This window comes from Bubalus bubalis, chromosome 9 (assembly GCF_019923935.1).
Source record: "Bubalus bubalis isolate 160015118507 breed Murrah chromosome 9, NDDB_SH_1, whole genome shotgun sequence".
NCBI classification, from domain to species: Eukaryota; Metazoa; Chordata; class Mammalia; order Artiodactyla; family Bovidae; genus Bubalus; species Bubalus bubalis.
In genome coordinates, this window is record NC_059165.1 from 52,605,697 (window position 1) to 52,618,355 (window position 12,659).

The 12,659-nt window shown below is 40.2% G+C and overlaps 1 protein-coding gene across 1 annotated transcript in view; it reads right to left on the minus strand.

Annotated features, from left to right (window-relative positions):
• Nucleotides 1-3,204: 3,204 nt before the first annotated feature.
• STK32A (serine/threonine kinase 32A) overlaps nucleotides 3,205-12,659 on the minus strand; it is a 133,946-nt gene continuing 124,491 nt past the window's right edge. Inside the window, exons 12-13 of the mRNA XM_006069396.4 lie at nucleotides 4,787-4,851; nucleotides 3,205-4,391 (exon numbers count right to left, since the gene is read on the minus strand). Of these exons, the coding sequence (XP_006069458.1) occupies nucleotides 4,298-4,391; nucleotides 4,787-4,851 (159 nt within the window). The 3' untranslated portion in view covers nucleotides 3,205-4,297. The remainder of the gene's footprint in view (nucleotides 4,392-4,786; nucleotides 4,852-12,659) is intronic.

A 12,659-nucleotide genomic window follows, 5' to 3' on the forward strand; every position in this document is an offset into this window, starting at 1 on the left:
GGCATTGCTCAGAATGGAAAGAGCTCTAGATCCTGCCCTGTGCTCAGCAGACACTGAGAAGGTGACAGGATGCTTCCCAAGACCTGGACAACAAAGCCCACAAGACTTAACAAGATCCTGTCCCAGGAACCAGCTAGCCTGTGGCTGCTAGGCTGTTGTAAGTCAGAGAGATGACTGGAAGACCCCTTGATCCTCCCTGAGGCAGAAGTTGCTTCTAGCTGCAAGAGTTCAGAATTGGTTACCTTCCCATCCTGGGTTCTGGGCTTGGAACATCCACCTGCTGCTTGGATATGTAGAATAGGACAGGACAAAGATATTGATGGGTAGGAAGACATAGTGCTGAAAAAATAGGTGCATGAACTGTCCACAGCCTTAAGATCATAGTGAAAGGCAAAATCCAGAGTCCTGGGCTGTGCTTCCTTAGGTAACTGCAGGAGGGGGTCAGGTTCTCAGTTTCTACACACGTGGATCAGCTGGATTGTGCTGCATCTCATAGATGTAGGACATCATCTCTAACATTCCATGGTTCTGAAACATCATCTCTAATACTGCCTTGTCTCTGGTGAAGGACATTTCCTCACAGCAGGAATGGAAATGAAACAGGTGACTTTGGGAACCCACAGCCCTAGCCCTTGGGGAAACAATTACACACACACGGCTGACAAAGGACAGTGGCTTCCAGTGTACAGAAGACATTTTAATACATAGAGGCACACTAACGATACGTATGCTACAGCTCAACAGAAGCACAGATTTCCCAGCAAAGGTTACCCATTCACAACAGCACAGTTTGTAAACGGGGTTTGAATTTTTAACAGTGTTAAATATCAGACACACTGAGATTGTAAGAAATGGTGATCACAGGCAGAGTCTCTAGGAAACAGGGATTTGTGTCGACAGAATGCAGGGACAACTGGATACTAAAACAATTCACTCTTTTTCATGCCTTTTCATTGAGCCCTTGAAGAATTATAAGCCTTAGCATTACTGCGTTAGCAAAAAGCAGCACCACTGGCCCCTGCTAGGTGTGTCACTCGCTCTTTCTCCCTAGTTATTCATCATCCATCCAGGCTAGAAAAGCTATGATGATATAAAGTCTAGTTGTTTCTGGTTAAAACTTAACTATCAGAAGCAGACTAATTGCCAATTAATTAAATTACCCTCATTAACAGAGCAGTGTTCTGTGTTCTTTGACATTGATTTGTGCCCTAGCAGTGCCCGCAGCTAAGACCAGTGCTGCCCTTGGGGAATGAGCCATTAGCAAAGCATTTCCTTCCGTGGGGTTCAGGTCAAGGACAGGGTCACAGAACCGCCCCACCCACCCACTTGTGGTCCCTGTGCTTGCGCTGGGGTGGGGGGGCCCCTCTGCAGTGCCAGTGTGTTAGAACAGGACTTGCAAACCTGCTCAGACTTTTCAGACATTCCACACAGGTAAGGGAGCTGTGAGGGAAAATAAGATGCCAGAAATGCCAGACAAAAGGATCCAGTAGGGTAGTCAGTTTTAGCCCAGGTTAGGGAATGAAACCCAAGGATCCGATTTCAACAACTGGCAGTCATGGTAAGGACTTAGGAATCCTTTTATATTCGGGGAAACTTTTGTCCTAGCACTCAGAATATCCAGTGGAGTCTCTTGGGATCAGTTGTTCTACACTGATAGATGCAGTGCCTTTTATTTTATAACTTGAACTGCCTTGTGGCTCTGTAACTTGGTGAGGACTGGAGGTCTTATCTTAACCTCTCTCAGGCTGTGCCCTCTAGTCATTGGATCCAAGGTTCCTGAAAGCCCACAAAGGTGCTGCAGGCACAGAAGAAGGTCACTGGAAGTAAAAACTAGATATTCACCTTACAGAATACCTAGTTGTATTGAGTTCCTATCCCATTATTAACTGAGTAGACATGAAATGGCACAAATGATTAACTCTCATCCCAGTGGAGACCCTGCTAATCCCATTGCCCTTGGGTGAATCTTTCCCAAAGTCTCTCCATTGGGATGATAATAGACAAGGTCAGAGAAAGAGGGGGAACCTGGTGACTGGAGAGAGGAGCCCACGCACATCAGGGCTTGAGTCCAGACAAATGAAAGATGGAGGTTGGTAAATATGCACATGGCCCCTGACACTCCGGGTTACCAACGAGAAGCAGAATCTGGTCACCTCCTTACAGATTTGGTCACCCCCCTCCTTGGGAAACTGAGCCATAATTTCTATATGGGAGAAAAACTAGCACAGACAGATGATGTGGGGGAAATGTAGAGAAAAGGAATCAAACAGAACATAGGATCTGGCTTTTAATTCTTAACAGAAATGTGGTTACTCTTAGAGCAGAGAGGCACTGTGTCCAGGTTTTCAAGACCAGAAGTTCTGGGCCTGTTAGCTCAGTGAGAGAAAACCATCATTGTTGAGTTTACAGTTCAGCACTGCTTTTCTTCTCATGCTGAGTTGCCCAGAGTGACCTCCCTTCTGGAAGTCCTGTGTAGCAGTGTCTGCTACTTCTGCTTGTTTCCACCTGTCTGGTCTCCTCTGTTGACAACTTACTGCCACCTTGATGCACCCCATTCGCTCCATAAGGAAGGACAAGGTTTTGATGATCTGAATGGCTTAAGAGTTACAACAGTCCCCCACCAACCCTGTTTACTGTTCACCCAGGAGCATCTGCAAGTTGCCAAAAACAGTTCTTCTGCAAAGATCTTCTGTGTATGTGGAGAGTAGAGTTACATCTTAACTTAGGCGAGTTAAACTTTATATTTGGCAGATAAAGAAAATATTGCAGATAGGCGATTCGGCCTGCCGTTCTTTGCAGTAAGCACAAGCAGGTATTGCTGTTCCCTTAGTTTCCATGACCTTAGACCTCTCAGATGTGTGGGCATTCCACAGTTTGAAGTGTGAGTCTAGTCTACCAAGCCATGAATAATCTGTTCAATATTTTAGTGCATCTGGCATTAGCTTAAAATGAGAACAAAAACAGTGAATCAAAGATGACTCGTTTCATTAGTGAAGAGCCTGAATGATATTGGGCTTCTCTAAGAAAACATACTCACCGAATGTTGCTACTGCTGCTGCTGCTAAGTCACTTCAGTCGTGTCCGACTCTGTGCGACCCCATAGACGGCAGCCCACCAGGCTCCCCCGTCCCTGGGATTCTCCAGGCAAGAACACTGGAGTGGGTTGCCATTTCCTTCTCCAATGCATGAAAGTGAAAAGTGAAAGTGAAGTCGCTCAGTCGTGTCTGACTCCTAGCGACCCCATGGACTGCAGCCTACCAGGCTCCTCCGTCCATGGGATTTGCCGGGCAAGAGTACTGGAGTGGGGTGCCATTGCCTTCTCCGTACTGTATGTTAATGTATATTAAAGGGATTTTTCCAAGGGTAAATTTTACTATCTTCCAAATTCACCTCACATTCTAACTTAGACTATAACTCCTGTGTAAGATACAACATCAGTGTACTATAAGTTGGACGTGTTTTCAATGTGACAATGTTCCTTTCTAATCCTGTCTGGACCCAGGTCTCTGATAGTCTTAAGAGGTAGCAGTTCTCAAGGAACATGCTTCTAGAAGAAGTCCAGTGGTGTGCTAAATATTTCAGAACTGGCTTGCTGGGAGGGGGAAAAAAGCCCTATTTGTAGCATCTGCCAATTTCCATGGTGTAAATATTTCCACCATCACCAATTTCAACTTCTCAATGTCACATCACCGAACAGGGCGTTGGGGCATTTATGCCTAGCAGCTCTTACTAGCTGATACAAGCTGGCATACCGTTCAAGTCCAGCACACCACTGGAAGGCCCTCATCAGTATGTGTTACTTCTTACCTGGTCCCACTCATTTCTTCCTGAATGCTTTCCTTACTCCTGTTCAGTTGGGTTTGGGGATTCTGGCTTCCTTATGAAGTTTTCTAGCTCTCAAGGGCTTCACTCCATCAGCCACCCATGTCCATTTGTCCCAGTGTAATTAGGAGTGGAAAAATAAATCTACATCCAAATATTCCTTTTAAAGTAAAAATAGAGGCTATTAAGAGTAACAGGATGGTGGCAGTAGAAAGGCAGTGTCGAGCTCATCTGGTATTAACTTCTTGTTTTAGATGAACAGACTGAAGCAGAGAAAGGGATTCAGTGACTTGCTCAAGGCCACACAGGTATCTGTGAAACGAGTTCCCAGGAACCCAGGGACTCCACCCTGTGCCGTGCTGCCTCCTTCCCAAGGCATTCATTCACATTTTCTAAGGTGTGTGAGGTGTGGAGAGGTGAGAATTACTGTCAGCTCTTCCTGACGTGGAAATGTCCCAAGAAGATGACGAGGACTTCACAGGTTGCTATTCTGACCATCCTCTCCTTGTGGGTCTTTGGTTTGTTCCAAGGCTTGATTTGCTTGTCTTTTATTAAAGTCCCTTTTGACTCTTAAAAGGAAAATATAAAGTAGGTTTATTCATTGAAGTGAGAAATAAAAGATTTAAACTTCTGAAATGATAGCATGAAGCTGAACGATTTATAAAGAAGCATGAATTGGGTAACCGTCTTAAAAATATCATTGATTTTAAATGCTGAAGTTCCCATTCTTCTGCCTGTCCCATCGACAGAGACCTCATGCTAAGCTAATTTACCTATTATAATTTTTGAAATCTCTTACAAGAAAAAAAGATTTATGAAATTTCTAGATTTTCTATTATGGGTATGCATCATTTTTGTAATTAGAATAAAAAAATGTTTAAAAATATATCAAGGCATTGCAAGTCAAATCTGACTGAAACAGTCCATCATTTGCTGAGCTGCTGTTCTTCCAGGAGTTACTTACTTTTCTCTGTTGAAAATTATGAACTCCTTTTGGACAGATTCAAGGTGCTCTTGAAGAAGGCATGTCTTCCAGGTGAATATTGGGGAAAAAAATAGAGACATAGTTAGCAGACGAATGGAGAGTCTCAAATAGCCAATAACTTATTGAGCGTCTGTTTAATTGAGTGGCCCAAATCAATGAAGACCAATGTGTCCTCAAAATGGATGCTATCTGAAAATATGTAGCCAGAATGAGACCACAATCAGATTAACAGAGGAGCAAATAGGAAAGAAAGAGAATAAAATACAGCAACTCTCTGCTCCCCACAAAGAGGCAGCAAGGACAAGAAGACCTGGGTTACGGTTTATGAGCTTGGTGTCTTTCAGCCTTTTAGCACAAGAAACCATGGCTTCAAGACAGGTGGGTTCAAGTCTGTAATAAAATCCTTCCAAAAAACTTCTGATGAAAAGTGTTCTTCTCAAAGGAAAAAATATTTTTGTTTTTAAATCTAAGAATTAGAAAATACTAAGTCCTCAAGTACGGGAGTTTTTTTTTTTTTTTCTTTCCTGAACAAATATTTAATTGTTAGAAGAATAAACTGTAAAAAGGAGAGTAGCTCACATATATGCATTAATATACAATATATGTTTTTCCCTTTCTGACTTGCTTCACTCTGTTTGACTCTAAGTCCATCCATGTCTCTACAAATGACTCAGTTTCATTGCTTTTTATGGCTGAGTAATATTCCATCGTGTATATGTACAACATCTTCAATCTATCCATATATACAGCAGAAACTAACAACATTGTAAAGCACCTATATCCTAATCAAAAATAAATTATATGCTTTCAAAAAAAAAAAAAAAGGAGAGGAAATTTCAGAGAAGTGCCAAAGGAAGCAAAAGAAAGGAGAGAAAGAAGACTCTCTTACACCTCCCTCTTATCCTCAAACTGGGGGATTTGTGACCCTGAGGGTTTCCAGTATCAGTCATGGGGAATCCCTGTGATCTGATAGAGCTCCTTGGAGTAAGATTTGGGAAAAAAAATTTTAACATTAAAATATTATATCAAAGTATATAAATAAATGTTTAACATATTTATATAATACTTTATACATATATTTATACACATACATGTTTCTACATTTATGTATTTACATTTTACAGACAATATATGTACAATATAAACATAAGTAAATATATAAGCAAAAGTTATACAAAATTTAACATGAAGAATATTTAAAGTGTTAACATTTTAAAATAATTTAACATTAAAAATCAAGATTATAATCAAATAAAATGTAGAAATTTACTCATTTTTTTCTCTGTCATATATCTCTGCTTTCTTTTAAAAAATATGTGAAATGCACACTCAGAGATGAATTTGTGATACAGCATTGCAGATGTCTTGAGTCCCAACCCTGGCCCTAAGGGCTCATGTGCAACATGTTCTCTTTCCTCAGCTTTAACTGGAAAAACTTAAGAAGGGCAGCTACATGGACAAGTCAAAAGGATAAACCAGAAAGAGTGTGAGGGAAAGGAGTGGGGAGCAACCAGAATGGAGGAATGAATGGGTCTTAGGTGACTGGGAAGAAAACTGCTGGTTAAAAATCTTGGGATGCGCTTCTTAGGGATGAGAGAGCAAACAGTGATTAGACTAGTGTAAGTACAAATGGCATCAGAAATATCTGAAGGGTTTAGAGCAGGTGGAAATCTCTGGAGGCAGAAAAAGAGGATTTAGGTCATGAGCTTCCATGGCAGACAGACTGGCGTGCATCAGTCTTTTTGCATCTTTATTTTAAAGAGGTTGGTGAGCAGAGAGGGTCAGTGGAGACCATCCATGAAGCAAAGAAACAGTAGAGCGTCTACCATGAGCATGAGCAGAGGCATATACCATGAGCCATGGAAGAGAATGAAGTGAGAAGTCAGGAAGCAGAGTGGAAAAATGAAACATAACAACAGCTAACTTTTTTTTTTTTAGGGTTAGCACTTTTAATTTTTTTGTTTCTTTTTTTAAAATTTTTATTTTATATTGGACTCTAGTTGATTTACAATGTGTTAGTTTCAGGTATATGACAAAGTGATTCAGTTATACATGTATACATACAGCTATTCTTTTTTCAAGCTCTTTTCCCATTTAGGTTATTACAGAATATTGAGCAGAGTTCCCTATATAGTAGATCCTTGTTAGTTATCTATTTTAAACATAGTAGTATGTACATATCAGTCCTAAACTCCCATCCCCTTACCTTTCCCCTTTGGTAACCATAAGTTTGTTTTCTAGGTCTGTGAGTCTATCTCTATTTTGTAAATAAGTTCATTTGTATCATTTTTTTTTTAGATTCCACATGTAAGTGGTATTATTTGATATTTATTCTTCTCTAACTTACTTCACTTAGTATGATCATCTCCAGGTCCATCCATGTTGCTGTAAATGGCATTACTTCATTCTTTTTAATGGCTGAGTAATATTCCATTGTGTATATGTACCACATCTTCTTTAACAGTGGCTACCATTTTGGCAGATATGTGCTAATTGACTCAGAACAGTCTATGACGTAGGTACCAATACTAAAACTCCATTTTACACATGATGAAACTGAGACACAGGGAGAAAAGGAAAACAATAGTGCTTTTACACTAATCAGCCTAATTCTACAACTGTAGGTTGTAACCTTGACTGCATACCCGAATCACCCAAGTAACTTTAAAAAATTCCAATGCCCTGCCACACCCCGAGATTCAGATGGATGAATAAACTAGCATGATGATAATATAGTGAGCTGCTAAGATTGGTCCTCACATTTTAAAATCCTTGAGTAGAATAAAGTGCTACTTTGAGATTGATCACCTTTCTTATCTTTCTATGAGGGAAGACTGCTCGTTGTTTTGAAGCACAATCCTTTTTGTTTTCAAACTGATGCTGTAACATTAGGAGAAAGTAGAGTCAAATGGTGGCACAGGCAGCTCCAAACTGCCACCCCTCAGCAGAAAAAAAACAAAAAAAATAGCAGAAACTGTCAGGGCCCACACTGTCAAAACTCTGGAAAGCAATCAAAGGTTTACAGAGACCAAATGCCAAATCAAGAAAAAAGAAACTTAAAAATGGTCCTGCTGTTTAAGGAAATCTCTATCAAAATGTTAGCTGAACACAAGCCAAAATAAGGAAGACTGCAGTGATGATGCATGACAAGGGATAGTCTTTGCAAAAACAGTTTGTAAAAGTCACTCAGAAGTACAAGTGTAGCCTTCAACAATCAAAACCCAGCAAATCCTAGAGGAGGGAGGAGAGAGTCCGATTTCTGGAGTTATCACATTATAATTTTCAAATGCCATTTTTCGACAATAAAGCACAATGTATAAAAAGAAACGGGTAAGTATGACCCACTCAAAGAAACCAAATAAATTGACATAAGTCATCCCTGAGGAAGACCAAACACTGGACTTACTTGACAGACTTTAAAACAACTCTGTTAAATATGCTTGGGCTTCCCAGGTGGCGCTGGTGGTAAAGAATCTGCCTGCCAATACAGGAGATGGAAGACACATGGGTTTGATCCCTGGGTCTGGAAGACCCACTGAAGTAGGAAATGGCAATCCACTTCAGTAGTCTTTCCCAGAAAATCCCATGGACAGAGGAGCCTGGCAGGCTACAGTCCATGGGGCTGCAAAGAGCTGGACACGACTGAATGACTGAGCCCATAAATATGTTCAAAGAGTCTAAGGAAACTACATATTAGGCTACAAGACAGATCTCAATAAATTTAAAAAGATAAACATCATACAAAATTTTCCCTAGCCATAATGAAGTGAAGCTAGAAATCAATAATAGAAGGAAAACTGAAAAATCCACAAATATGTGGAAATTAAACAACACATTCTTAAGCAACCTGTGTGTCAAAAAATAAACCATAAGAATTAGGAAATACTTTGAGATGAATGAAAACAAAAATACAACATGCCAAAAAGTATGGGATGCAGAAGAAATAAATCAACAACCTAACTTTATACCTTGAGGAACTAGAAAAAGAAGAGCAAACTGAACCCAAAGTTAGCAGAAAGATGGAAACAATAAAGATTAGAGCAGAGATAAATGAAAGAGAGAATAGAAAGACAATAAAATCAATAATATTGAAAGCTGGTTCTTTGAAAAGATATCAAAACTGAGAAATGTTTAGTCCCAATGATAAAGGAAAAAAAGAGAAAAAATGCACATAACTAAAATCATAAATGAAAGTGGAGACATTGCTTCTAACCTTACAGAAATAAGAATACTGTGAATAACTGTACACTACAAATTAGAACATCTAGATGAAATGAGCAAATTCTTAGAAATACAAATTACCTAATCTGACTCAGGAAGAAATAAAATTTCAGCAGATATTTCACAAGAGTAATCTACAAGTGAGAATAATCAAAAACTTTACAACAAAGAAAAGTCCAAGACTAGGATGGTTTCAAAGGTAAATTCTAAATACTTAAAGAATTAACACCAATCTTTCTCAAATTCTTCCAAAAATACAAGAAGAGGAAAGGTTTTCTAACATTCTGTGAGGCCAGCATCACTCTGATACAAAAAGAAAGACATTATTAGGGAAAAAATGACAAACTAATATCCCCTGTGAACATAGAAGCAAAATCTTAAACAGCAAATAGTCCAATATATACAGCAAATAGTCCAATAACATATTAAAAAATTACACATTGTGACCAAGTATGATTTACTGCTGGAGTGCAAAAATGGTTTAACATAAAAAATGCAGTCAATGTAATACCTCACAGTAATTGAAAACACATACCACACACACACACACACACACGATGTCTCAACTGACCCAGAAAAGGCATTTGAAAAAAATCAAAACCCTTCATGATAAAAACACTCAGAAAACTAGGAATAGAACCGAACTTCCTCACCATGAGTAAAGGCATTGACAAAAACCCCACAGATAGCATAATACTCAATGGTAAAAGGCTAAAGTCTTTCCTCTTAAGATCAGAAAAAGAACAAAGATACCTGCTTTCACTATTGCTATTCAACATTGTATTGGAACTTCTAACCAGAGCAACCAGACAGGAAAAAACAATAAAGGAATCCAAACTGGAAAGGAAGAACTAAAAGTATCTCAATATACAAATGACATAATCCTATATATTAACACAGAAAACTAGAGAGAATCCATCAAGAAGCTACTAGAGCTCATAAATGAGTTCAGTTGCAGTGTAAAAATTAATACAGAAAAATCACTTGTGTTTCTACACACCAGTAATTAAACATCTAGGAAGAAATTAAGAAAAAATTCTATGTCTCCAAAAGCATAAAAGACCTAGGAATAATTTTAACCAAGAAGGTGAAAGATTTATACTCTGATAAGTACAAACATTGCTGAAACAAAGAAAGACCAGTGGTTTGGGGAGTACTGAAAAATTTTGGATAGACAGTGGTAGTGGGTACACAATATTGCAAATGAACTTAATAAACTGTAATAGTTAAAATGGAAAATTATGCTATACATGTTTTACCATAATAAAAAGGTTAGAAACAAGACAAGCAAAAATACTGTAAAGAGAATGTAAACTTTGATTAACAATGTAAAGGCCTCTCTTTATCATGAGCAAAGCCACCTCTTAGCAAATGATTCTGAGATTGACATGATACCTGGGAAAAAGAAGAAATTGCTTTTTCTTCTCCTTGGCATTAGGAAATGTCAGAGGTTCTGTACTGTGGGTGAGTGGCTCATACCCTTTCCCATGGGAGATGTGGGAGTTTGTCCCTGCGACCTGGTGGCTGGGCACAGGTTAGGTCTAGGACAAGAGGGGATCACAGGAAGATGTCCTGTGGATGGAGCTTGACCTTGTAATTCTAAGAACAGCAATGACCAGTCTTCACGGTTCAGTTTTAGGTTTTTGTTCTTTTAATGTGTTGATCAAACACTGGTTGAGCCTCTACTATAGTACATGCACTCTTGGGCTACCATGAAGACAATGTGGGTAAGACCGACACCTGGTCTTTGCACAGGAGAAGTCTTATTTTAGTGGGACAGAAAAAGACACACAAATAAGCATAAATAAAATGTTTATAAACTATGGGTTCAATCCATGGGTTGAGAGGATCCCGTGGAGGAGGGCATGGCAACCCACTCCAGTATTCTTGCCTGGAGAATCCCATGGACAGAGGAGTCTGGCCTCCTTCTCCCCAGGAGTCCATGTGGTCGCAAGAGCAGGACACGACTGAGCGACTAAGCACACAAGCAGAAGGTCATAAAGGAGTAAAAACGGGCTGAGAAAGAGGGTACCTCACCTTTGATTAGGAGGCATTTGGGGTATAAACAGGGGAGGAAGCCCCCTAAGTGAAGGTCCAAGAGGAGAACATTCCAGAAAATGGAAGAGCAAGGGCCAGACACTAGCAGGGCCTATGCATCTTGAGGGTTTTGAGTGAGGTCAAGAATGGCATAGTACAAGGATGGGGAGGAAGGTAGACAGATCCTACGGAGCAGGGAAGGCATGGCAAGAAGTTACTCACAAATTGCTGTTATCTCTAAAACTTGAAAAAACATAATTAAGGTGATGTCTTGTTCTTGGCTACATTTGGAGGTCTGTTAACAGAGGAGCCTACACAGGCAGCTCTCTGGGGGAAAAGGAAGGAGCTAGCCAGGAGAAGCCAGTTGATTATGATATGAAGAGCAACAGATCATTAGGAGGAAGATGGGTAAAGTGAAAAGCAACAAGCAAGATGGGTTTGTGGTACAGCGAAGTATTCCTTGGAGAGCCCTGGAAAACACTTAAAGATGGGAATCCGCTCAGAGGCCAGTTCTGCGGACAAACAGGATGTGGACTTTGGTTAACTGACCATTAAAGGGTACGGTATCCCTGAGGACTAGAGAAATTAGGAACATTGAGAATAGTTGCTTGTTTGCAGAGCCATTTTAACCACAAGATTATGCAATCTCTGAGAAGGGGGCTGTCAGTGAATGCAGGAATTATATCTTATTCATATCTCTTTCCAGTGTTTAGCACAGAATGCAGCAGATAATAAGGATTCAATAAAAATAGCCTAAGCAAATGGATACAGAGGGATGGAAGAACGGATGACCATTAGTTGAGTGTGTAGGGAGATGGGTGGATGATTGAGTGGATGAATGGATGATCATTATTGTTGTTTAGTTGGTAAATTCTGTCTGACTCTTTGTCGACCCTGCAGAGTATAGCCCACCAGGCTCCTCTGTCCATGAGATTTCCAGGCAAAAATATTGGAGTGGGTTGTCATTTCCTTCCTTAATGGATCTTCCCATTGGCTGGTGAATTCTTTACCATTGAGCCATCAGGGAAGCCCATGGATGATCATTAGAGGCAAGGTGAATATTTAATGCTTCACCGTCATTATTATACACAAAACCTTACTGTGTAAAATCCTACTGAGCCCCTGTAAGTTACTTTTCTGAAATCTGACCTCTAAACTCTGACATAGGATAATGTGTATGCATGCATGCTCAGTCGATTCAGTCGTGTCCAACTCTGTGCGACCCCATAGACGGCAGCCCACCAGGCTCCCCCGTCCCTGGGATTCTCCAGGCAACAACACTGGAGTGGGTTGCCATGTCCTTCTCCAATGCATGAAAGTGAAAAGTGAAAGTGAAGTCGCTCAGTCATGTCCGACTCTTAGCGACCCCATGGACTGCAGCCTACCAGGCTCCTCTGCCCATGGGATTTTCCAGGCAGGAGTACTGGAGTGGGTGCCATTGCCTTCTCCGTAGGATAATGTAGTTAGTTACAAAATTAATTTGATTCAGCCTGAAATCCAGCAAGAATGCTCAACCATATAATTCCATCTTTTCTGTGACTGAATACTCCCTACTTGTGCTAGCCCTGACATTAGGAGATTCTGCTTCTAGCAA